We start from the raw sequence: 23,045 nt of genomic DNA, 5'->3' as shown, positions 1-23,045 counted from the left end.
GTGGATTGAAATTACTAGGCTGTTTTCAGTGCCTGGATGGTGCTTAGATATGTTATTGTCTTAGTAGAACTCTAATTGCCAGGAAAGCCTGCCCAGCTTGGGAGGTTTTCAACGAGTAACCCTGGCATGTGGGGGCCTTTGCTGTGCAAGCTGGGTGTGGTAACCGGAGGAGTGGCTCCTGGAGGAACTGAATCTTGATGGTTTGGAGTAGTCAGTTCCGGCATTGGTTCCTTCCCCTCTGTATTGCACTGAGCTGGGAAACCACTGAAGTCACATGCTCAGCAGAACTCGTTCAACTTGTTTCCTCCTCACAGACCCCTAATTCACATTCCCACCCTGATTCTTTTCTGCCAGTGCGTGCTCGAGGTCTGGGCTTGTTTCAAGGCTTACCGCACCAAGAGTTTTCTGAATACTGATTTCTTTGTCTTGCTGAGTGGTGGAATGGGTAGGGCCAAATATAGTCCCTTCGACAAATGCTATCGGAAGGACAAGGTAGGCAGGTATTAGGCAGGTTACTGGGTGTCACACTCTAGGAGGTTTATTTCTGGGATCTAGCTCTTTCACGCACGTACTCCTGTGTATGTAACACCGGTACACAGGCCCCATTACTTAGAGCCTGTTGCTGTGTGTTTGCATACAGTATCCCAGTTAATCTTCACAACAGTCCTAGGGTGTTTTTAGGGACAGGAAACTGAAGCTTAAGTTCGTTAGATAAGTTGCCATTCTTACTTCCTTCCCTCATTCATTACTCAGGGAAGAAGTGGGTCTGCTCCTTTCCATAGCTTGCTGCCCCCTGTGTTCTTCAGAACGTTGCCTTCTTCCTTGGCCCTTTATTTCTTGTGTCTTCAGTCCCCTCAGCACTGGTTCCTTTCTTGCAGCCTGAAATTAAGTGCCTCTTCCTGAGTCATAAAAAGGGAGAGGTGCCTTCCCAGGACATGCCACCATCTCAGACCAACACTTTCTCCATTCCTCCAATTTCTCTTCCCTTCTTAAACTTCCTGAAAAGGAAGTCTACCTTGGCTGTTTCTAGTTCCCTGCTTCTACTTGCTTTTCTAGTTGTAATCTCCCTCTCCCTGCTCACCACTCCCACTAAGATCCCCCTTATTCGGATCACAGAAAGCCGCCTTCCGTGTTTGCTGCGTCCTTTCCCCTTTGCCATCCACCTCTCTGTAGCATCGAAGTTGGTGACCTCTCCCAGGTTCCTGAAAAGTTTTCCTTCCTTGCTTGCCATCATGTGATTCTCTCATGGTTCTCATTTTACCACAGCGGTCACTATTCTTTGTAATACTCACCACTTAAGTGTTGGTGTTCTCTGAGGCACAGTCTTGACCATTTTTTAAAAAAATTATTTAAGTCACCTCTGCACCCAGTGTGGGGCTCGAACTCACAACCCTGAGATCAAGAGTCACACGCTCCTCCGACTGAGCCAGCCAGGTGTCCACGGTCATATTTTAGTTTGCTCTACAGTCTGTTTCTCGGGTGAGCTCATCCATCCCCATGGTGCCACTCTTCACGGCTGGGTCTCCAGCCGGCCTCTCTCCTGAGTTTTCCAGACTTGTGTTTCCACTGTTTGCAGGATGTCACCACCTGATGTCCCGTTCATGTTTCAAGCTGAACACGGTTTCCGGCATGAATTTATCATTCTGGCCTGCTTCTGCTGGTGGCCCCCGCCTCGTTGCCTGGCATCCTCTTTCATTTAGTCATCCGTGCCACAAGTCACCACATCATCTTTTAAAATAAAACAACCTTTTGCCTTTTATAGAAGTTTCTGAAAGTTTACTAAACATGGTACATGTTGCCAGATTTTCTTCTGGAACAGTGTGAGAATGTGGGGTTTCCCCACATATTGGACAATAATAAGTTGCTATTGTTCCTTTTTATCTTTTCCAGTCCGATAGCCAAATAATGGTGTTATTGTTACTTTAATTTGCATGTCTTTGCTTAATAGTGAGATTAAGAATTTTTCGTATAATTATGGCCATTTACTTTGTGAGTTGCCTGTTTGTTTCTAGTCCATTTTTCTAGGGAAGTACTTGTCATTTTATTTATTTCAAGCATTTAAAATGTGTATATATATATAAAGATTATAGGAGATTAATTTCTTGTTATGTGTTGCAAATTTTCCCTCCAGTTTTTTTCTTTCAAAACTATTTTAATTGCCTTATAGAAGTTTAACTGCTTTTTATGTAGCCAATTCCTTTCCTTTCCTTTCCTTTCCTTTCCTTTCCTTTCCTTTCCTTTCCTTTCCTTTCCTTTCCTTTCCTTTCCTTTTTTTTTTTCTGTGAAACCCAACACAGGGCTTAAACCCAGGACCGTGAGCTTAAGACCTGAGCTGAGATCCAGAGACGGTCCCTTAACTGACTGAGCCACTCAGGTGCCCTTCCCTCTTTCTTTATATCTGCTGCCATAATTTTGTTTGAAAAGGCTTTTCCCATTTCAGGATTGTAGAACCATTCATCTGGGTTTTTTTTCCCCTCCTTTTATCTTATTCTTTAAAATCTCTAATCCATTTTTTTTTAAGATTTTTTATTTATTTATTCGACAGAGATAGAGACAGCCAGCGAGAGAGGGAACACAAGCAGGGGGAGTGGGAGAGGAAGAAGCAGGCTCATAGTGGAGGAGCCTGATGTGGGGCTCGATCCCATAATGCCGGGATCACGCCCTGAGCCGAAGGCAGACGCCCAGCCGCTGTGCCACCCAGGCGCCCCTCTAATCCATTTTTTAAATTTAAATTTAAAATTTTTAAAGTAAACTCTGCCCCCAGCATGGGGCTCGAACACATGACTCTGAGATCAAGAGTTGCACGCTCCACTCACTGAGCCGGCCAGGCACCCCTCTAATCCATTTGATGTTCAATGTCAGTAGCAAGATGTAAAGTCAGAAGCTAACTTTGCTTTTTTTTTTTTCCTTTTTCTTTTCCAGTTATCTGTAAAGCCCTTGTCTCCCCCTTCTAGCTCTTACTCCCAGCTGCCTAACCAACTGTCAAGTGGAGTCAGTTTTTCCCTTGTAATTACTCATCAGTTTTCTTTCTCTTCCCACCATTGCCCTCTTCAAAGACCTTACTTGGATTCCTCTGACTAACCCACTCTTCTATTCAAAAACTTCGGTGGTTCCCACTGCCTGTGAATTAAAATGCTAATGCTCCAGATACATGTCTGCCTACTCTCTGCTTCAGTGATTCATCATTCCCCAAATACACCATTTGTTGTCAGGTCCCCCCCCCCCTTTAAGTGATTTCGGCACCCAACAGGGGGCTTGAACTTTCAACCCCCAGATCAAGAGTCATACGCTCTACCAACTAAGCCAGCCAGGCACTCCTGTTTTTGTGCCTTTTTGCCCTTCATTTATGCTTTGTCTTAAATTATCATCCCCTGTCGTAGCTAGTTGTATAAGCATCTCTGTTCAGGGGATGATCTCCTTGAAGGTGGGAACGGGCATTTAGCACATTTCATGCTGCTGATAGCTGTTGCATGGTGTAGTCCATTAGAAACGTATCCTGGGGCGTCTGGGTGGGTCAGTCCGTTGAGCAGCCGACTTTTGATCTGGGCTCAGGTCATGATCCCAGAGTCCTAGGATCGAGCCCCATGTTGGGCTCTCTGCTCAGTGGAGAGCCTGCTTCTCCCTCTCCCTCTGCCTGCCACTCCCTGTGCTTATGCTTGCACTCCCTCTCAAATCAATAAAATCTTAAAATAAATAAATAAAATCTTTAAAAAAAAAAAGGGTGTCCTGAATGGATGTGTAGCTGTCGGAGTGGATAGGTATTTTTTTGCAAGTTGATTTAAGGGGCGCCTGGGTGGCTCAGTTGGTTAAGCCTCTGCCTTCTGCTCAGGTCATGATCCCGGGGTCCTGGGATGGAGCCCTGAGCTGGGCATCCCAGCTCAACAGGGAGCCTGCTTCTCCCTCTCCTCCCCGCTTATGCTCTCTTACCATCTCTGTCTCTGTCTCTCAAATAAATAAAATCTTTTTTTTTTAAAGTTGATTTAAAATATGTGTAAAACAAAGGTCCATAAAAATAGGCTAAATGTGAGAGGTAGATAAGAATTACTTATGAGAATTGTGATGTATTTATATTAAAAACAAACTTTTATCTAAGCACTCATTTTTCACCCTGTGTCCATGTCACCAGTGTTTAGTGTTCAACGTGCTTCTCTCTTGGTGCTTGATAAAGGGAAGTTTGTTGATGAGGTTGTGGACTGTGGTGCGGGCGGTTTCAGGAAGCCCGGCTTCGGAACTTGAGGTCTTGTTAGTGAGTGTTTGGAGGTGGTAGCTATTATAGTTCTTGAAGGAGGCAATATATTGTAACAATAGAGTTTGGGTCTTAGAATCACACCAACTTGGTGTGTGCCAGTCACCTGCTGGGTAATCTTGGATGGGTCACTTTTAGGAGCCCATAGTTTCCTTGTCCCTAAAATAAAAACAGTAATACCACTTAATGAGGTTTTTGCAAGGATCAGGTGAGATAATGCATGCAAAGTATTTAGCTTTATATCAGCCATGTGACGTTAGAGAGTCTTTTTTCATGTTACTTATTTTGAAAATGAGCCTTTTATTTTTATTTTTTTAAGCGGGGGCGGGGGGAGGGCCAGAGGGAGAGGGAAAGAGAGAGAGAATCTTAAGCTGGGCGTGGAGCCTAATGCGGGGCTTGATCTCACAACCCTAAGATCATGACCTGAGTCGAAATCAAGGGTTCGATGCTTAACTGAGCCACCCAGGAGCCCTGAAAACGAACCATTTAGATACTGCTGTATTCATGTTTAGTAGTTATGTTTAAGATCTGAAGCCACTTTTTAAATTTTTTAGATAATTTTCATGTGACTTAGACTTCTAAAGCAGTTCTAGTGTTAACTTGAGGAGGAGAAAATGTTGAAAGTTTATATCCCTTGTTGTGAGAGGAGGGACTAGGAATGCTACTCTCCATTTTCTTCAAACTCTGTGTGAGAGAGAAGAAATGTAAGGGTTTTGTCACTGAGTTCTGTTTGTGGCCACAGCTGAAGAGTCCTGATCACAGGTAATGTGTGCTGATGTTACCACGTGGTATGATATTCTCAGAACTTTTTTAAAAAAATGACTTATCTGGTAAAACATTTGTACTTGTAGAAATACTTGTACTTGAAGAAAAATTTAAACCCCCCCCCCAGTGTTGCCAAAGTGATTTTCGGAAACAGATCTCATCAGGTTATTCCCCTCTTAAAATCCTTCAGTGTGCCCCACGACTAGGATGGTTATTTCTTCCTCATGGAGGCCTTCCCTGCCCTGGCCAGTTGGTAAACCCCTCTTCATTCTTTTCAAGCCCATTAATATTTGTGGATGTGTGGAGCTGGGAGAGTTAAGATTTTGGGTAGCAGAGTTAGGATTCCCGAAGATGCTGACATTAGGGACAATGGGCTGAACGGAACATGAGGAAATATGGAGATGAGCGCAGGTAGTGGTTCTAATACGGAATTGTAGAGATAGGAGTCAGCAGCAGCGGATTTGCAAAAAACTGTTGATTGGAAAAATGTAATAAAAATGATTTACTCTGAGGCTTTGTTTGTGGTTATGGCGTGCTTCAGAATGAAGAGGGCGATCGTCCCGTTCCATTCCAGGCTAGATACCTGGAACACGGTGTTCATCTGTGAGTGAGGGTGATGTGGGGGGCCCAGGGGCCCTGCCTGCCGTCTGAGCGCTCGCTCCGTTGCAGGCACTGTTCTTAACGCTTTATTTGTATCATGTCTTGTAATCCTCACACCCGTCCTTCCAGGTCGGTGCTATTATTATTCCCTTCTTGTGAAGAGTGCTTGAAGAACTGTCACCATTTCACGGACAGAGGAGCTGGCATGTGCCTCATCATCTGAGGGCAGAGGAGGAAAAGCACAGATTTGTTCCGTACTGAGCCACCACACACATGGCAGCACCATGCTTTATATGCAGTCTTTTTTTTTTTTTTTTTAAGATTTTATTTTTAAGTAATCTTTACACCCAGTGTGGGGCTCAAACTCACAACCCCAAGATGAAGCGTCACATGCTCTGCCAACGGGGCCAGCCAGTCACCACCCCTCTCCTTTTCTTTCGTTTTATTTATTTATTCGAGAGAGAGAGAAGGCAGAGCAGAGGGAGAGGGACAAGCAGACTCTGCGGCAAGCGTGGAACTGATATGGGGCTCCATCCCATGACCCTGAGGTCATGACCTGAGCTGAAATCAAGGGTCAGACGCTTAACCAACTTAGCCGCCCAGTCTTATTTAATCTTCAGTGACGGACCTACCTGGAAAGTATTGTTATTCTCTTTTAACAAATGAAGAAACTAGTTAAGTGACTATCTTGATAAGGGACAGGTTATAAATCCAGGTGTCTCTCTCTCTCTCTTTTTAAGTTTTATTTATTTATTTTAGAGAGCGCAAGCAGGGGAAGGGGCAGAGAGAGGGAGACAAGTAGACTCCCCACTGAGCGGGAGCCTGATGCGAGGCTTAATCCCAGGACCCTGAGATCATGACTGAGTCAGAACCAAGGGTTGGATGCCCAACTGACTAAGCCACCCAGGGGCCCCTAAATCCAGGTTTCTTAAAGTCCTTGGCCAGCACAGGCCACTATAGATAGATAGATAGATAGATAGATAGATAGATAGATAGATAGATATAGAGATATATTTTTTTAATTCAGTATAGTACATCATTAGTTTCAGATGTGGAGTTCAGTTACTCATCAGTTGCCTATAACACCAGTGCTCATCATGGCCACGTTATATTTGTAATTCCGTATGCTGTCGTGTTTCACAAGGCAGCTTAGGGTGCCAGAGGTAAACTGGTGCTGGCTTAATAAAATTTCTGGCTGCTAGAATCAAGAAATGAAATGAGTTAACTTGAATGTTTGGTTCCATGTCCTCAGCAGCAGTCACGCTCAGCCAGTGGCATGATTTGGCTGAGAGGCTTTGAAAGCATTCAGGCATGAAAGTGGGGAAGTGGGTGGGAGGTGGAGGGAGTGGAGGAGTCGGGGTAGAGGAGCAGATCTTTAATAGAGTTTTCTGCCCGAGGGTTTCTGTGATTATCGTGAGAGTGATAAACATAAGACTTGGCAAAAAGTTGTGTTGGCTGTTGATTTTTCTTTCATACGTAGGTTTATTTACTTTTTTTTAAAAGGTTTTATTTCTTTATTTGAGAGACAGAGTGAGCGATCGAGAGAGAGAGAGAGAGAGAGAGAGAGAGAGCAAGCGTGCGTCCTCAAGCTGGGGGAGGGGCAGAGGAGGGGAGGGAGACGCAGACTCCCCGCTGAGCAGGGAGCCCAAAACCGTGGACTCCTCCATCCCAGGACCCCAGGATCATGACCTAAGTCTAAGGCAGGTGTTCAACCGACTGGACCACCCAGGCGCCCCAGGTTTATTTACTTTTTAATTTTAGCTTTATTGTGGTATAATTAACGTATAAAAGTGTAAGCTATTTTTTAGTGTACCAAAAAAATAAAGTATACACTGTGGTGATTTGTTATACATATACATTATGAAAGGTTTAGGTTTTGTTTTGTTTTGTGAGAACATTCAAGTTCTACTCTCTTGGCGAATTAAACTTCCGCAAACATTGTGATCAACAGTAGTCACTGTGTGTTACATTACAGCCTCAGACCTTACTCTCTTACAGCTGAAAGTTTGTACCCTTTTGCCAACCTCTCCCTATTTCCTTTACCCCTTAGCCCATGGCAGCTACTTTTCGACTGTGTTTCTGAGTTTTGTTTTGTTTTTTTAGATTTCATATATAAGCAATACCATGAAGTATAATGGCCACAGGTTCATCTGTGTTGTCACAAATGGCAGGATTTCCTTCTTTCTCATGGCTGAATAATAGGCCAGTGTGTGTGCGCACGCACGTGTGTCGCATCTTCTGTATCCATTCATCTATTGATGGGCACTTACCTTGTTTCCTTGTCTTGACTATTGTGAATAATGCTGCAGTGAACATGGGAGTGCAGACGTCTCTTTGACAGCCTGCTTTCATTTCCTTTGTGTACCCAGAATTGGGGATTGCTGGATCATATGCCGTCCTATTTTTAATTTTTTAAGGAGCCTCCACATTTCTCCTTAGTGGCTGCACCAGTTTGCAATCCACCAGTAGTGCACACAGGGTCTCTTCTCCTTTTGATGATGGCTGTTCTAGTAAGTGTGAGGTGATGTCTCATTGAGGTTTTGATTTGCATTTCCCTCACGATTAGCACCTTTTGTATGTCTTCTTTGGAAAAATGTCTATTCAGTTCCTCTGCCCATTTGTAAATTGGATTGTTTGTTTTTTTGCTGTTGAGTTATATGAATTCTTTATGTATTTTGGATATTAACCTTTTATCGGATACATGATTTGCAGATACTTTCTTCCATTTCTTAGGTTACCTTTTCCTTTTGTTGATGGTTTCCTTTCCCTGTGCAGAAGCTTTTAAGTTTGGCGTAGTTCCACTTCTGTTTATTTTTGCTTTTGATGCCTTTGTTTCTGGTGTCAAATCCAAAAATACCATTGCCAAGACTGATGTTAAGGAGCTTACCTCCAATATTTTCTTCTAGGAGTGTATAGTTTCAGGTCTTACGTTCAAGTCTGTAATCCATTTTAAGTTGATTTTTGTGTATGGTGTAAGGTAGGGATCTATTCATAGATTTATTTAAAAATGTATTTAAAAAGCAAGGGGCACCTGGCTGGCTCATTTGATAGAGTATGTGACTTGATCTCAGGGTTGATCTCAGGTTGAGCCCCACGTTGGGATTACTTAGAAATAAAATCTTAAAAAAGAGATTACTTAGAAATAAAATCTTAAAAAAATAAAATGTATTTATAAAGCTAAATTAAATGCTTACGTTTTATACGAAAGCTTTGTGTCTGAGTTGAAAATCAGTGTGGACTTAAAGTTAAATATTTAAAACCCTATTTAGTGGACAGAATGTGGAGAGATATTAAGACTTCTTCCTGTATGGGGTATCTGACACTTTGCCCTGTTTATTCCGCCTGTGGGGCTCAGCCCTGTTAGGTTTTTGGAGTGACGTGGTAAGAGCAACTGTGGTCTAGTGAGGAGGATTCTTTTTTTTTTTTTTTTTAAGATTTTATTTATTTATTTGACAGAGAGAGAGACAGCCAGCGAGAGAGGGAACACAGGCAGAGGGAGTGGGAGGGGAAGAAGCAGGCTCCCAGCAGAGGAGCCTGATATGGGGCTTGATCCCAGGACTCTGGGATCACATCCTGAGCTGAAGGCAGACGCTTAACGAGTGAGCCACCCAGGCGCCCCATGAGGAGGATTCTTAACTAGGAATCAGGGTCCTGTTCTTCAGCCTTTGCCACTCGCTAGGGGTTGACCTTGGACAGATAGACCTTATACTTGTGAAATGAGGGAGTTGTACGAGTAGGTATAGCCTTTGGGTAGCTTTTGAACAATAAAAAAAGTTTCTTTAATGTTTACAATTTTTTTATTTTGGAGTTACCCATCTAAGGTCCTTTCCTTAGGAATTAATTCTAAATACAGCAGAACATTGTGCACAAAGGTGTTCCTTGCAGTATTATTTAATAGTCGAAACTATTTGGAAGTGACATAAGGGTCAACATAGGTGGCCAATTAAGCACTTGGTAGAATTTTTGTGTAACTTAGTCTTCAGAAATTATATAGTAACATAGAAAATATTCATAAAATATTGAGAAATGTCTAATAATTTTCTCTAATGAATATGAATTATTATATTTAAAAAAAGGCACTTGCTCTAGAAGTTTTTTAAGTTCCTGCCTATTATCTTGTGATTCATGGTTTAGGGGCAGAGGGGGAAATCTCAGATGCGCTGTAGAGGACAGAAAGAAGGGTTTGTTGTATCTTCTTGGGATTATAGTAGAATCTAGACTTCTGCAAATATTAAAAATTAGAGTAACATAGAACCCTACTTAGTGCTCTTAATTTTTCAAAGTAATTTGGTCCTGATTTAATGTATTTTATTTTATTTTTTTAACTTATTCTTATAAACGAGCCAGGTGATACTCTGTTGTGAGACAGAGGTCACCACGCCATGTGTGGTAATTTGGAGGTCAGCTTTGGGTTTGGGGCAGCTGAGAGACACTTCTGTATTTTGCCTGTTTATTCTAGCTCTCCCTTACCCCTTTTCATCAGATCACAATTGGCTCTTCTTCTGGCCTGACATTTCGGTGATGTGCAAAGTATTCTGTTCCATTATACAAAACTTCTAAGTCTAGCTATTAATCGGACTGTTTTATAGCAGTTTGCCTAGGGAAGGCGAGGATAAAGGCTTGTGGGAGATGTCGCCGTGGTCCCTCCTTTTACTTTGATTTTGACGTAGTGACTCAGAGGAGAATGAAACGCCCTTGGTAGTTAGCTGGGATTCAAGGCAAGAGCATGCACTGTGCTGTTTATCCATAGTCTTCCCTATGTGTTTACCTTGTTTTGAGGAGAAGAGAAGTACGTTTTTCCTCATTACATGGCAAAGGGCTGTTTTTGGCTTAGACTGCAGTTGTTCTATGTTTGTTTCTGTTAATGAGAACACAAGTTAGACTGTCCCCTGAGAGCTGGGGTTGCCAGGAGCTGTTTGCCATATCCTTTTTAGCAATAAAATATTGGAGGGCTGATTATAGGACATGTATCCTTGGACTACAACTGTTTTTTCCATACCAGCGGCCCACATTCTTTTCCAAATTGCCCTCTCGTCATTGGGCTCTTGGATTTTGTAGCTCTTACCAATTGGTATCTAATTTAACTACTATGGCAACTCTTCTGGAAAACTTATTTGTCATCCCCCGCACCCCCCCCCCGCTGCCTTAACATTTAAGTTCTGCGACCTGAAGGAAAAGCCAGAGGTGAAAACTTTTTATCATTGGGTATAGGGAATGATCAGAAAATTCTCTGGCCCATGCGTGCACCCAGCCAGTATTTACTTAGTACATACTATGACTATTTATAGAACTTGAGAAACAGGGGAATCGTTCCTTTTCCTTACGATTTTGTAAAAATTCTGAGTAGTAACCTCAGTTTGGAAAGTTAGAATTAATACAGGAAAGTCAATTCTGAATTATAAAAGTAACAATTTATAGAAGTATCATAAATTTAAGGTCTGTTGTATGTCCTTCAAGCAATTTTATTAATAAAAGGATTACATAAAAATGCATATGGGGATACCTGGGTGGCTCATTCGGTGAAGCGTCTGCGTTTGGCTCAGGTCATGATCTCAGGGTCCTGAGATGAGCCCCGCATCAGCCTCCCTGCTCAGTGGGGAATCTGCTTCTCCCTCTCCCTCTGCCTCTCTGCACCCCCCGCCCCACTCTTGTTCTCTCTCTTTCTCAGATAAATAAATATAATCTTTAAAAAAAACAAACCATTGCCTTAAATGATTTTTAGTTACCTACATTTCTGTTGGTAGAAAATATATGCAGATGTGCGTTGTTTTATCTTGAGCCTCCCTGAAATCTCTTGAGAGATGTTCTAGGGGGGAAATACAGTTTCCTTCCCCACCTGAAAAACACGCATTTATTCTTACTGCTTCCATTGGCAATTTCCTTCCGTATTTTAGCTGAGACAATTGACTATTCATGTAACCCCCAAATAGCCTTAAAATCTGAACCTAGAAATTCTCTGTGGATTCTGAAACTGGAAGAGAACATCAATACATTTAAATTTTCGAACAGTTGAAGTGCTGGCTTCAGTTACAAATGGCTTTTCTTAGGGGTTCTGCAGGAGTAACTTAGGGTTAGGGCCCCAGGTTTCTGGGCAGTTGGAGCCTGGGAGCAAACTGGCCCTGCTGCCGCAAAAGAAACCAGGGTAGAGAAGAAGGTGGCCTTGATGCTTGGGAGTTTTCCTAAGTTCCTTGCCTCTGAGATCTGAATGGATCAGGACAAGGATGTGTGTGAAAACGGATGTTAAAAGAGCATCGCTTATGTGGAACTTAAACTCTTCCAAGGAGAATGGAAATGAGGCTCCTTAGGAGGGGATCAGACCTTCCTTCTCTTCTCATATCCTCTCCCCTTTCGTGCAGGTGGATGGAAGCGTGCCTCGGAGAAGACCTGCCTCCCACCACAGAACTGGAGGAGGGGCTGAGGAATGGGGTCTACCTTGCCAAACTAGGAAACTTCTTCTCTCCCAAAGTGGTGTCCTTGAAGAAAATTTACGATCGAGAGCAGACCAGATACAAGGTGAGTCCTTCCTTGCTTGGGGCTTAAATTTCCATAAACTTAGAAGATTAGTGGACTTTATCCTGTGTAAGAGTTTATTGAGAAATATGTGTGAGTGTGTTTGTTCTATCAAAATAAAACACCTGGCAGAGTGGAGAAGATAGTGCAAAGTCAGGTATAGTAGTAAAAGGGGGCTATCTGTATTTTTGATACAGTTCCTGTGATGGTGTATGTCTAGAAATCTTCATGGTCCTTAATGAATTTTTTATTTCTTAGAGGGAGAGGAGGTAACTAGGGGGAGTTACAACTTTAAGTATTGAATGTGTTGGCAAACTGAAAGCAATAGCAATGCAACTTTAGGGGAATAAAAGGCCCCCCTGTGATGTTAAATAAAATTCGAGGTAAATTGGGAGAGCAGTCCAATTTCAGGAAGTCAAGGTAAGTGAGAGACTTTGATTCTTGTGGCCCAGGGCCCTGAAAAAGAAAAATCAAGTTGGGATGTTGACAAGGACCAAAATTTGTTCTGGGGGAGCTTTCCTATGAGCAGCTGTTTGGAAAAGGACAAGCATAAAAGGTAGTGGAAGCTTGCAAAACCAAGAGCAGATGTAAGCAGGGCGACTGTAGGAGTTGGGCCAGAGCTCAGAATGAGCTAAGGATGAAGACAGAATCAAAAGAAGTTTTTATGTTTTGTGTTTTATGTTTATATTCAAAGGACAACAAGGAGGATGTAGGTCCTGAACCAAAATTAACATCCCAAAGAGAAACTTTCCTTTTCTGAAGACAGTTTTGGAGCTGCTCCGTGGAGCACTATGCAGTGTGGGACAGAGCAGCAAGACATTCGTTCATTCATTTAATAAGATTTATTTATTTTTAAGAGAGAGAGCTAGCATGAGCAGGGGGAGGGACAGAGGGAGAGAATCTCAAGCAGACTCCCAATGGACCCCAATGTGGGGCTGCATCCCATGACCCTGGGTCATGACCTGAGCCAAAATCTAGAGTCAGACGGTCAGCTGACTGAGCCACCCAGGCGCCCTGAGCAACAAGACATTTGAGACAGGAGTGGAGACTACGTGGCAGTAGAAACAGTAGTCCTGCCCAGAGAGTAAATCTTTTCTGTAAAATAACAGACCTAGAGGTTTAGAGGGGGATATTTGTGTGTGTAGTATGAAAACCCTGATTAATATAGTTAATGATATCTGTCAGTTTGTGAGTATTTTCTACCTGACAGATACCACCCTGAGTGCTTTATGTGCATTTTCCCATTTCATTGCAACAAACATGTAAAGTAGGTGTTACAGATGACAAAGCTCAAAGAGGGGAAGCCACTTGCTCAGTGTCACCAGTAGACAGCCAAGCCAGGGATTGAATCCAGGATAATTGAATTCCAAAGACCGTGTTCTGTAGAGCACATCATACAGGAAGATTCTCCAGGCGGTTCTCAATGGAAGGGAGCTGAGATGTGGATTTGGCTTTTTAGGATTGGAATGTGAACATAATGCTATAGACCTTCAATTTAAGGGGAACTTGCAAAGTTTCATAAAGAAACTTTCGCAAAGGGAGTCTCTATTTAGTATTTGCTTCAATATTGCCAACAGTGCCTAATTGTCTCTTATTTGTTCTAGGCAACTGGCCTGCACTTTAGACATACTGATAATGTGATTCAGTGGTTGAATGCCATGGATGAGATTGGATTGCCTAAGGTAACTTACGTGATATTCAGAGTTCTGGCTTAGATAGGCTGTTTTGGCACATAGTTCTCATTCTGCCTGTAAAATTATTCTCAATTGAATCTTTGATGATTTTCTTTCTTTCTTTTTAAGTACTAAAGATCTCTTTCTTTCTTCTGTTTGTTTTAGAGAATAGTTTTGTTCTTTCTCTTTTATATTCCTCATCCCTGCTTCATCTCACCCTAGAGAAATTCCCTATGATATTGACTTTTACTACATCAAACTGTAGACTTACATTAAAATCCACATGCCATGAAATCCACCTTTTTAAAGTACACAATTCAGTGTTTTTATTTATTCACAAAGTTGTTACGTTAAAATTTGACTTTAGGAAATGTAAGGAAATATTTTAGAAGTGTCATTTTCCAGCTGCAGAGTATTCCTCTATCTGTAAGAGAGCGTAATGGGCTATTATTTTATGTTTCAAATTGTAGAGGCAATATGATGGCAATTACTTTTCATATCTTGTTTTGGTGATGGCTGTAGTCCTTCTTGAGGGTGCAGTGGGTGTGCAGGACCTGCAGGCGTACAGTTGAATGGGCTTGGAGTGCGTGTGCGTCCTCCAATGTTCTGCTCAGGAGTTTATTTTATTTAGTACCACTCTTGGCAAAATTGCCATCTCTGGCCTCCGCACTGCCCTCCTGCCATCCTGTCTTGAACCCAGAAGGCCATGCTTTATTGTCAACTCTAAGAGGCGTGGACATCTTGTTTGTTTTCCATATCCTTTGACCTAAGAATTCTGCTTATAGGAATTTATCCCTCCCCTCACATCAGACAAGCCCGAAAAGATGGGCACATAAGGGTTTTCAAGCATTGCTTAGAACAGAAGAAATTGATAGCAACCACATGTTCCTTCAGTGGGGACATTAACTGTGCTGCAGCCCGTCGAACACTAGCACAGCCATTAGAAAGGATGATATTAATCTGTACAGACAAAGGAAGTTGTCTGTGAGGTGTTATGTGGTGGGAAAAACCCTAAATGGGCTAGGGTTATGAAAGTTTGTGCTCTGACTAAGGTGAGGTCACTATTTTTGGGTAAAAGTGAGTATTCTTGGGAACAGTCTGTAAGGAGGTGACAGTTTTCATTGCTGTGTGATGGCATTAAGGGGCAGTTCTTATTTTCTTTATAACTTCCTGTAGAGTCTAAATTTTTGTAACCAAAGAAAGATTGAAAAAAGTGAGATGGGGAGGATCAGAAAGTGGCTAAGACCACTGGGAGATGAAATTTGGGATTTAGCATAGCGTGGAGCTCAGTTTTGCATATCTGTGTTATGAATTGAGTTAAATCCAGAGCCAAGTCTTTGCAGAAGACTAGCCTTTGTCCTCTTTTTTTCAGAGCAAAGTGCTGAAGCTCTCTTCCTCTCGCTGGTAGGTTTGAGAATTAGGGCCGCAAATATCAGGAAACGCAGTGTGTGAAGTTCTTAACACCTGCTTGGCCTGTATCTTGTACCTGTTTCTTAAGCAGTATGCCTGATGGGCAGTGATGATTTAACCTCTTTTAAATGGTACTAAGAGCTTTGTTAATATGTGCTATTACTAGTAGTATTGTTACTACAAAATGCTTTTTTAATGATTTAATTTTACTACTTTTCTTGTTTACTAATGGTAGCATATTGTCCTGGACCACAGCTGCAACAAGCATAGAATTCCCCAAAGGCTTTCAGGGACAACAGGGCTGTCATGGCTGTCAGCCTTGGAATGTCCATCCTACATGATTTAGGTCCAGAAGACTTGAGTAATGTGGACTAATGATACTTTTCCTAAAAATTGTTGCCCATGATATAATGTATGATATATAATTGATAATACATATATCGTGTTTACAGGGATGTCTTCCCTAATCTCTTACTGTGGTACATATAGGCTAATTATAGAAACTTAATTTGGTAAGTTTTTGGTTCTTATCCCTTTTGTCTTTTTATTTATAATTGGTCCTGTTGGCCACCTCTTCTAGGAACTATTTTGTGATTTTGACACTTTGATTTTTTTTTAATTTTATTTTTAAGTAATCTCTACACCCAGCGTGGGGCTCAAATTCACAACTCCAAGATCAAGAGTCACATGCTCTCCCGATTGAGCCAGCCACGCACCCCTTGACTTTGATTTTTAAGTTGTTTTGAACCTGCTCAGCTTCTTCTCCGTCTTATGTGTTCTACCTCCCATATCCTAGTGGTGGGGTTCCTTAAGATGCAGTCCTTACTTTAGCTACATTCTTGTTCTCATGGTTTCAGTTATTTTGAAGACTTTTCTATAAGAGAAACACATTGTCTTCACATGGCTGCCAGACAGTTCTTGTTTTCTATTAGCTAGACTTCCATCTATCTGAAAGTAAACCTTCCTTTTCCCCCAAGTGAACCTCCCCTCCTCTATACTAAATGGTAGCCTGTCCTCATTTCCCCAGTCATCCCGTCTCAGAATCTTGAGGTTACCTTGAACTCCTAAATGCAGTTATGCCCCAAGCCTTCCTCATGTATTTGAAATGTTTCTTTTATCTGTTGAGAGGGGTTATCAGCCTGCCTCCTTAGCTTCAATTTCTCTGCAGTTCAATGTAGCCTGTGTCCTGTCTCCAGTCAGATCTTCCTGAGGCCCTGTTTTTATCCTTGGCTCCAGAGCTAGGACTTCTCTGGGGTCTGCATATCAAGTTCAAACTTGTCTGACTTTCAAGGTCCTCATAATCTGATTGCATCCTACCCTACCCAGCCGTATTTTTCTGTTACTTTCTTTTTTTTTTTTTTTAAAGATTTTATTTATTTATTTGACAGAGATAGAGACAGCCAGCGAGAGAGGGAACACAAGCAGGGGGAGTGGGAGAGGAAGAAGCAGGCTCACAGCAGAGGAGCCTGATGTGGGGCTCGATCCCACAATGTCGGGATCACGCCCTGAGCCGAAGGCAGACGCTTAACCGCTGTGCCACCCAGGCGCCCCTCTGTTACTTTCTAAACTGTATTCTGCACTGTTTTCGGGAAGGGTGGCTCAATGTGACCGTGATCTTCACGTTTCAGGAGACGATGACGTCTCCATCTTGGAAATGAGCATGCAGAGTTTGAAAAATTATCAAAAAGATGATTCTGTACATCCCATCTCTCGGGGGGATGTTCTTGAGGCAGTTCTTTCTAGTCGAGAGCCGTAGGCATTGCAGAAAAAGCGTGAAAACAAACAAGCAAGATGTGTCTAGGGCTCTAACAGGCACACGGTGCTGCAGGACTCTTCCTACTGCCTTTTACTGCTCATCCAGATTCTTCTGATGGACTCAAAATTCAGTCTTTCACTTCTCCAGACCACTATCACCTCCTTTAGAATGAATTGCGTGATGCCACATCACCATGAAGATAGATCTTGGAATTCAAGGTTATACTCAATCTAAACCTGCTGTGTTCCTATTCAACCTCATTCATTAATTCATTGCATGTAGAACCCCTTCCTTGACCTTGGCTCTAGGCTTGGCATTGAAGATATGGCAGCGAAGTGCGTAGACCTGGTCCCTGCCTTCATGTAGCGTGTAGTCAAGCAGATAATAACACAAGTAATTGATTATTTGTGGCAAGTGCTACCCAGGAGAACCACCGGTCTTCCACATTCCCATACATACCCTCTATTTCATCTGCTTGATCTGTGTATCTTTTCTCTTTTCCCAAGCATGTAACACATTTTTTAAAAAAGGATTTTATTTTTAAGTAATCTCTGTACTAGTGTGGGGCTTGGTCCACAACCTGGAGATCGAGTCGCACACTCCGCCAGCTGATACAGCCAGGCATCCCTGCATATAACACATTTTAATATTTTGTAGGGTTTTTTTTTTTTCGGTGTCTAAATGTAGTAGTTCACACAACTGAAAGCACCTGAGTCAGTGTTCGTTGTTGAGTTATTTTTGAGTCGAGGCGTGATAGACAGTAACCAAGCAGATTGCCGTCCTTCAGCGCTTCCTGCATTTGCCAGTGGTTTAAACTGCACGAGAGCTGGGGGTCATCCGCCCATGTCTGAGTCTGCAGTGAGCACATCACTTTCACATACCTGGTGAAATTTGGTGGGTTAACCTAATAAGGCTTTTCCAACTAGTGCTTTTTATTCTGTTTTATAGCATTTTGTTCCTTGCGTTACTTAGGATGAATTGTCTCTTCCCCCTAATGAAGTTACTTGCTGAATGCCAATAATGTTTTCTAATTGTTTTATTTGTATAATTGGTGATTGGTGAATGATCCAGTAGATTGTTACCTTAATCCGCTTCTTTTATTCTTCCTCAGATTTTTTACCCAGAAACTACAGATATCTATGATCGAAAAAACATGCCAAGATGTATCTACTGTATCCATGCACTCAGGTAATCATATTTTCTTGGTAAAATAAACAGTGTACATAGACACAGAGAACAGATTGCTAAGTTGCCAGAGGTGAGGATTTGGGGGCCAGCAAAATGGGTAAAGGGGGTCAAAAATTATAGACTTCTAGCTATAAAATAACTAAGTCCTGGGGATATAACATACTGCATGGGGATTTTAGTTAATAATGGTGTAGTATATGCTTGAAAGTTGCTAAGAGAGTAGATCTTAAAAGTTCTCAGCATGTGGCGCCTGGGTGGCTCAGTCAGTTCAGCATCTAGTTCTTGGTTTCAGCTCAGGTCGTGATCTTGAGGGTCCTGGGATCGAGCCCTGCATCAGGTTCCCCACTCGGGGGGTGGGGGGCATCTGCTTCTCTTCTCTCTCTCCCTCTGTCCCTCCCCCCACCCCGCTCAAGCACACACTCTCTCTCTCTCTCTAAATTAAATAAATATATCTTTAAAAAAATTCTGTGGTGGTGGATGTTAGTGAGACTTAGGTGACCATTTTGCAATATATACATATATTGAATTATGTTGTCCCCCTGAAACTAGTGTAATGTTATATGTCAGTTCTATCTCAATTTAAAAAAGCAGTTTAGGAATAATACCTGAATTGAATGTATAGCTTTTTGTCCATGGTGTAATGAAAAAGTTTTTGTATTAGCTTCAGGATTTCCAAATAGAATAGGATACTGTTGTCTTAACAAAATGGTGAGAAACAGCTGTGTTTTTCTAGGGAGTAGGGAGAAGGGATTTATTTATCCCCATAATAGCAGATAATTTGGCTCTGAAAACATAGTATAGTCTTTCATTGTTGATCTAGTGTTTCTGTGAACTGTGCATTTCAGCCAGGATGCAGTTCCTTTCTTTTTAATTAAAATCTCATTAAAAATTACAAAAAGTACTTACATTTCAAAATTTTCGCTGTTTACTGTTTTGTCACAAGCCAGTAGCTGAATTACAAATACATTTACCATGTCGTAATACTTTAGTAGTATAATTAAACTTTATCAACATTTTCAAATAATGTCAGCAACTATCAAATAGTTGATTTTTAATTTATTTACTTTTCTAGGTCGTCACCAAGCCATTTATTTGTTAAGTAATGGTTATGCCAAACAAATATGACAAATAGGAACTGAAACAAAGTATAATTTTTTCATAATTTCATAGTAAATTTTGAAGATGGCTAAATTTCAGGCCCTTGGCTCTTAGAATCAGCAAAGTACTGTATTGGGAGGAAGAGGCGATGTGTGTGGAGGGAGGGTGGGGTTTGGGAGATGTGATAGCGCCATACCAGAATGGTGCAAATCCATAGGGCTAAACGAGAAGGTGGCAGAAGTGAATGGGATATCCGGGTGGGGTTTCTTTGCTCGGGCTGCCCATTTTATAAGGCATCCTGTATGTGTGCTTAATAAATGTTCATCATGTATACGAATATATGTATCATACTGACCCGTGAGAACCCTGTTGTCTGCAGTTTGATTGAACATGTGCCAGACCCTTCGGATCCCTGGAACCCGTGTGAAACCCACAAAAGAAAGCATGTAGCCGAGGACTAGTGCACAGCCACACTCCCGTGCCTTTGGTTATTCTGTTTTTGCTGCCTGAATGCCCTTTTACCCCCTAGTTCAATGCGTGTTCTCCAGCTGCTACTGTGGAATGCCAGGTTCATGGATGCCTTCTTTTACTTTTTCTCCCTCAGACAGAATTAGCTCCTTCCTATCTTTGTGCTGTTCGAGTATTGGCACATACCTCTTACTTCAAGTGTAGGGTTTTTACATCCTACTCTGGTGATTAGTTCTTGCTGCTTGCTTTCTGTGGACGCCTTGGGGGCAAGACCGATTTCTGTTTATCTTTGTGTCTCTAGTACTTAGATGCCTAAGCACATAGTAGGTGGTCAATAAATGTTTGTGTCAGAATCATACTTTGTAACCAATCTTTCTTCCCATTCTCTAGCTCAAGGGGATATTTTCTGCCCTGTAAATGAAAAAAGGAAATGGTACCTTCTTTTATCAAATGACTTTTCATGTTTGTCTCAGTGTATCCAGTCAGGTTTTAATTCAGTTCCCACCTTCTTGGTGGAGTTCTGTGATTTCCATTGACTCCAGCTCATTCCTTTGTCTAAACTCTTTGTTTCTTAGTTCTATTGCTTCTTTTATAAGTTTACTGTCTTTCTCTCTATTACATTATTAGCATCTTAGGGACAGAGGTCATGCCTTACATTTCTTTTTTTTCCCTCCAAAGTACATGGCATAACACTGGACAAACAAGAGCAACATCAGAATTTTTAAAAAATATTTAGGAGTGGGTGGTATCTCTGGGAATGTTCAGATTGTAGCAATTTCAAATATATGTGTCTGAGCCAAAATCAGATTAATTCTGAGTATTATGATTGGCTCACTGTTACAGTGAGGCCTGTCTGTGTTGATAACCTTGTGAAGGTTGTATCTACAATGGATATCTGAACTTGGCAGGCAAGAGGCCGAGCTGGCAGAACTCCTCTCTGTGCGTTCTGCAGCCATGGCTCTCTGCAATGTAACCTGGGTCCCAGGCCCCCAGTTCTCACTCAGAGATGAAGAATTAACTGTGCCTTTCTCAGAATCGGAAAGGGAGGAAGTCTGCTATTGTTACTCATTTCTCTTCAATATGCAACCCGTGCTTAGAAATTATATACAGAGCCGTGTGTTCTGGTTGGTGATTTATGATTTCTTTCCTCCCTGGAGTGTTTTTCCTGAAGGGTTGGCTGCCCTTGATACGTAGGCCGTTTATACTTGCTTGGGGCCTCTTCTTTACCGTGTAGTACAGCAGTGTTCGAGGCAGGCTCCTCACTTCACGGTGTGGGGTGACGTACCTTCTCCCTTTTGGATTTGCAGTAGCAGAAAAGCATTATCTTCCTGTTTTCTCCGTTCCTGGCTTTCTTTCTTTCTTTTTTTTCTTTTTCCTTCTTTTTCTTTTTCTTAAAGTCTTGACTGGCATCACTCCAGAGATAGTCACCATGCTTAGTCCTGCTAAATTACTTTCTGGATTACACTCCACCCTCAGATAAGACCCCAAATCTTTTTTTTTTTTTAACTAATTATTTTATTAGAGAGAGGGAGAGCATACCAGGGGTGCTGCAGAGGGAGAGGGAGAAGCGGACTCCCACTGAGTAGGGAGCCCGACGTGGGCCTCGATCCCAGAACCCTGGGATCATGACCTGAGCTGAAGGCAGACGCTTAACTGACTGAGCCACCTGGGTGCCCAAAGACCCCAATTCTTTATTATTTCATATATATTTGTATACTTTATTTCCATTTCCTCTGATGTTTTATCTTTATAAGAACTGATTTGGGGGTTAAATTGGCCCATAATCCTATATCCTAAATTCAGAAGAAATGTAAAAGCTGAAAATTATATTTAAGTTTGGTTCCAACTCATTTGTTGGCAAAGTCTGATCAGAATTAATTGAAGTTATTTAGGATATTTGTCTACTTACTGTGATTATGTGTATGTTTCTCTGCAGAAAAATAATGTATTCGTTTAGAGGTGCTGTCTCAAGTCTTGCTGGCATGTTTTATAATACTGTATATACTTAAGTAAACAGACATTATATAATACTGTATATACTGTAAAACCTTTCTAATATCTGAGAAATCCTAAATTCATATCTGGCCCAAAGAATTTAGATCAGGGATTGTGGGCTGTACTAGATTCTAGATTCTGTTTCCTAAGCAGCTGCTGCATTTGTGTTTAGAGCCTTTATTAAACAGTCTTTGAGATCAGCGGAGTGATTTCTTCGAGGTTACCCTGCAGGCAGCAAAGATAATAGGAATCCACAGCCTCCTTTTCCCCATTGCTATAAAGTACAGCTTCAGTAGGAAAAAAGAAAAGAAAAATGTAGCTAAGCTCAATCGGAGGCTGACTGTTGTAGGCACCTAACAGTTACTTGTAAAAGTCGTTGAGGGAGAACAGGAGCAAAGATTGGAAAGGGGTGTTTACTGGTAGGATTGAAAGCTTAAGCTTTGAGGTGGAGTACTCTCGGTTCTGGGTGGCCATTATGGTTATATTCGTAACTCCAGCATGTCCTTAAAATATTCTCGATAATTAAATGAGATAAAAGAAAGACGGTGCCAAGTCTTAGATTCTCCTCTCCTTTATTCATAGCAGCTAGTGGTACCGTCACAACTTAAATTTACCATTGAAAGACCTTAAAAGCGAACTCACTCTTCTTGGGCTTGTAAAGGTGACATTCTTGAAATTTCCTAAAGTGTGGCAGCCACTTTTTCTAAGTAGAAATAAGAGAGGAAGAAATTCCTGAAGAAAAGTATTTGTACTACTTTGGAATGCAGGTGGGACATATTATGTGGGAGAAGTAATGTATGCAATGGGGACAAATTACAGATACAGAATGTTACTGGCTATTTTGCTTTGGAAAATTTGTTGAATAGATTTAAAATCTTTTGTGAGAGGAACTTTATATAGTTCCATTTTGAGCATTTTACTCTAAAAAAACAATCATATACATATGATTCATACTTATGCTTATCTAAGAAAATAATTAGCTACTCTGAATGTATAAATTCGAAAGTATTTTCAGAATACTTGACTTTTTTTAGATTATACATTTGTGTTTATTATATACAGTTTAAATTCTGATCATTCTGTGAATGTAATATACATGATCCATATTTGTGTTTAGATAAAACTGAGGTTTATAGATTATTTGCAAAAACTGTAGGTCACTCTGTTGAGTTTCTGTGATCTGTTTCTGAGGCATGTTTTATTTTTTCCCTATTGCTAGGCTGTCATTGTCTTGCTCATGTCCATCCCTGTCAAGTACACTTCTAATTTGTTGATTCGGATCTGCTAGGTCCTTAGAATCCAGTTAAGCTAATTCAGGCTTATAGACATTTACTTA

The 23,045-nt window shown here is 41.5% G+C and overlaps 1 protein-coding gene across 1 annotated transcript in view; it reads left to right on the top strand.

Moving 5' to 3' along the window:
* IQGAP1 (IQ motif containing GTPase activating protein 1) overlaps positions 1-23,045 on the top strand; it is a 101,359-nt gene that overhangs the window by 22,376 nt on the left and 55,938 nt on the right. The window contains exons 3-5 of the mRNA XM_040642830.1: positions 11,968-12,124; positions 13,726-13,803; positions 18,072-18,148. Coding sequence (XP_040498764.1) covers positions 11,968-12,124; positions 13,726-13,803; positions 18,072-18,148 — 312 coding nt within the window. The remainder of the gene's footprint in view (positions 1-11,967; positions 12,125-13,725; positions 13,804-18,071; positions 18,149-23,045) is intronic.

The sequence above is a fragment of the Ursus maritimus genome, unplaced genomic scaffold, assembly GCF_017311325.1.
Source record: "Ursus maritimus isolate PB19 unplaced genomic scaffold, ASM1731132v1 scaffold_27, whole genome shotgun sequence".
NCBI lineage: Eukaryota > Metazoa > Chordata > Mammalia > Carnivora > Ursidae > Ursus > Ursus maritimus.
This window is presented reverse-complemented; position numbering and strand designations above follow the sequence as displayed.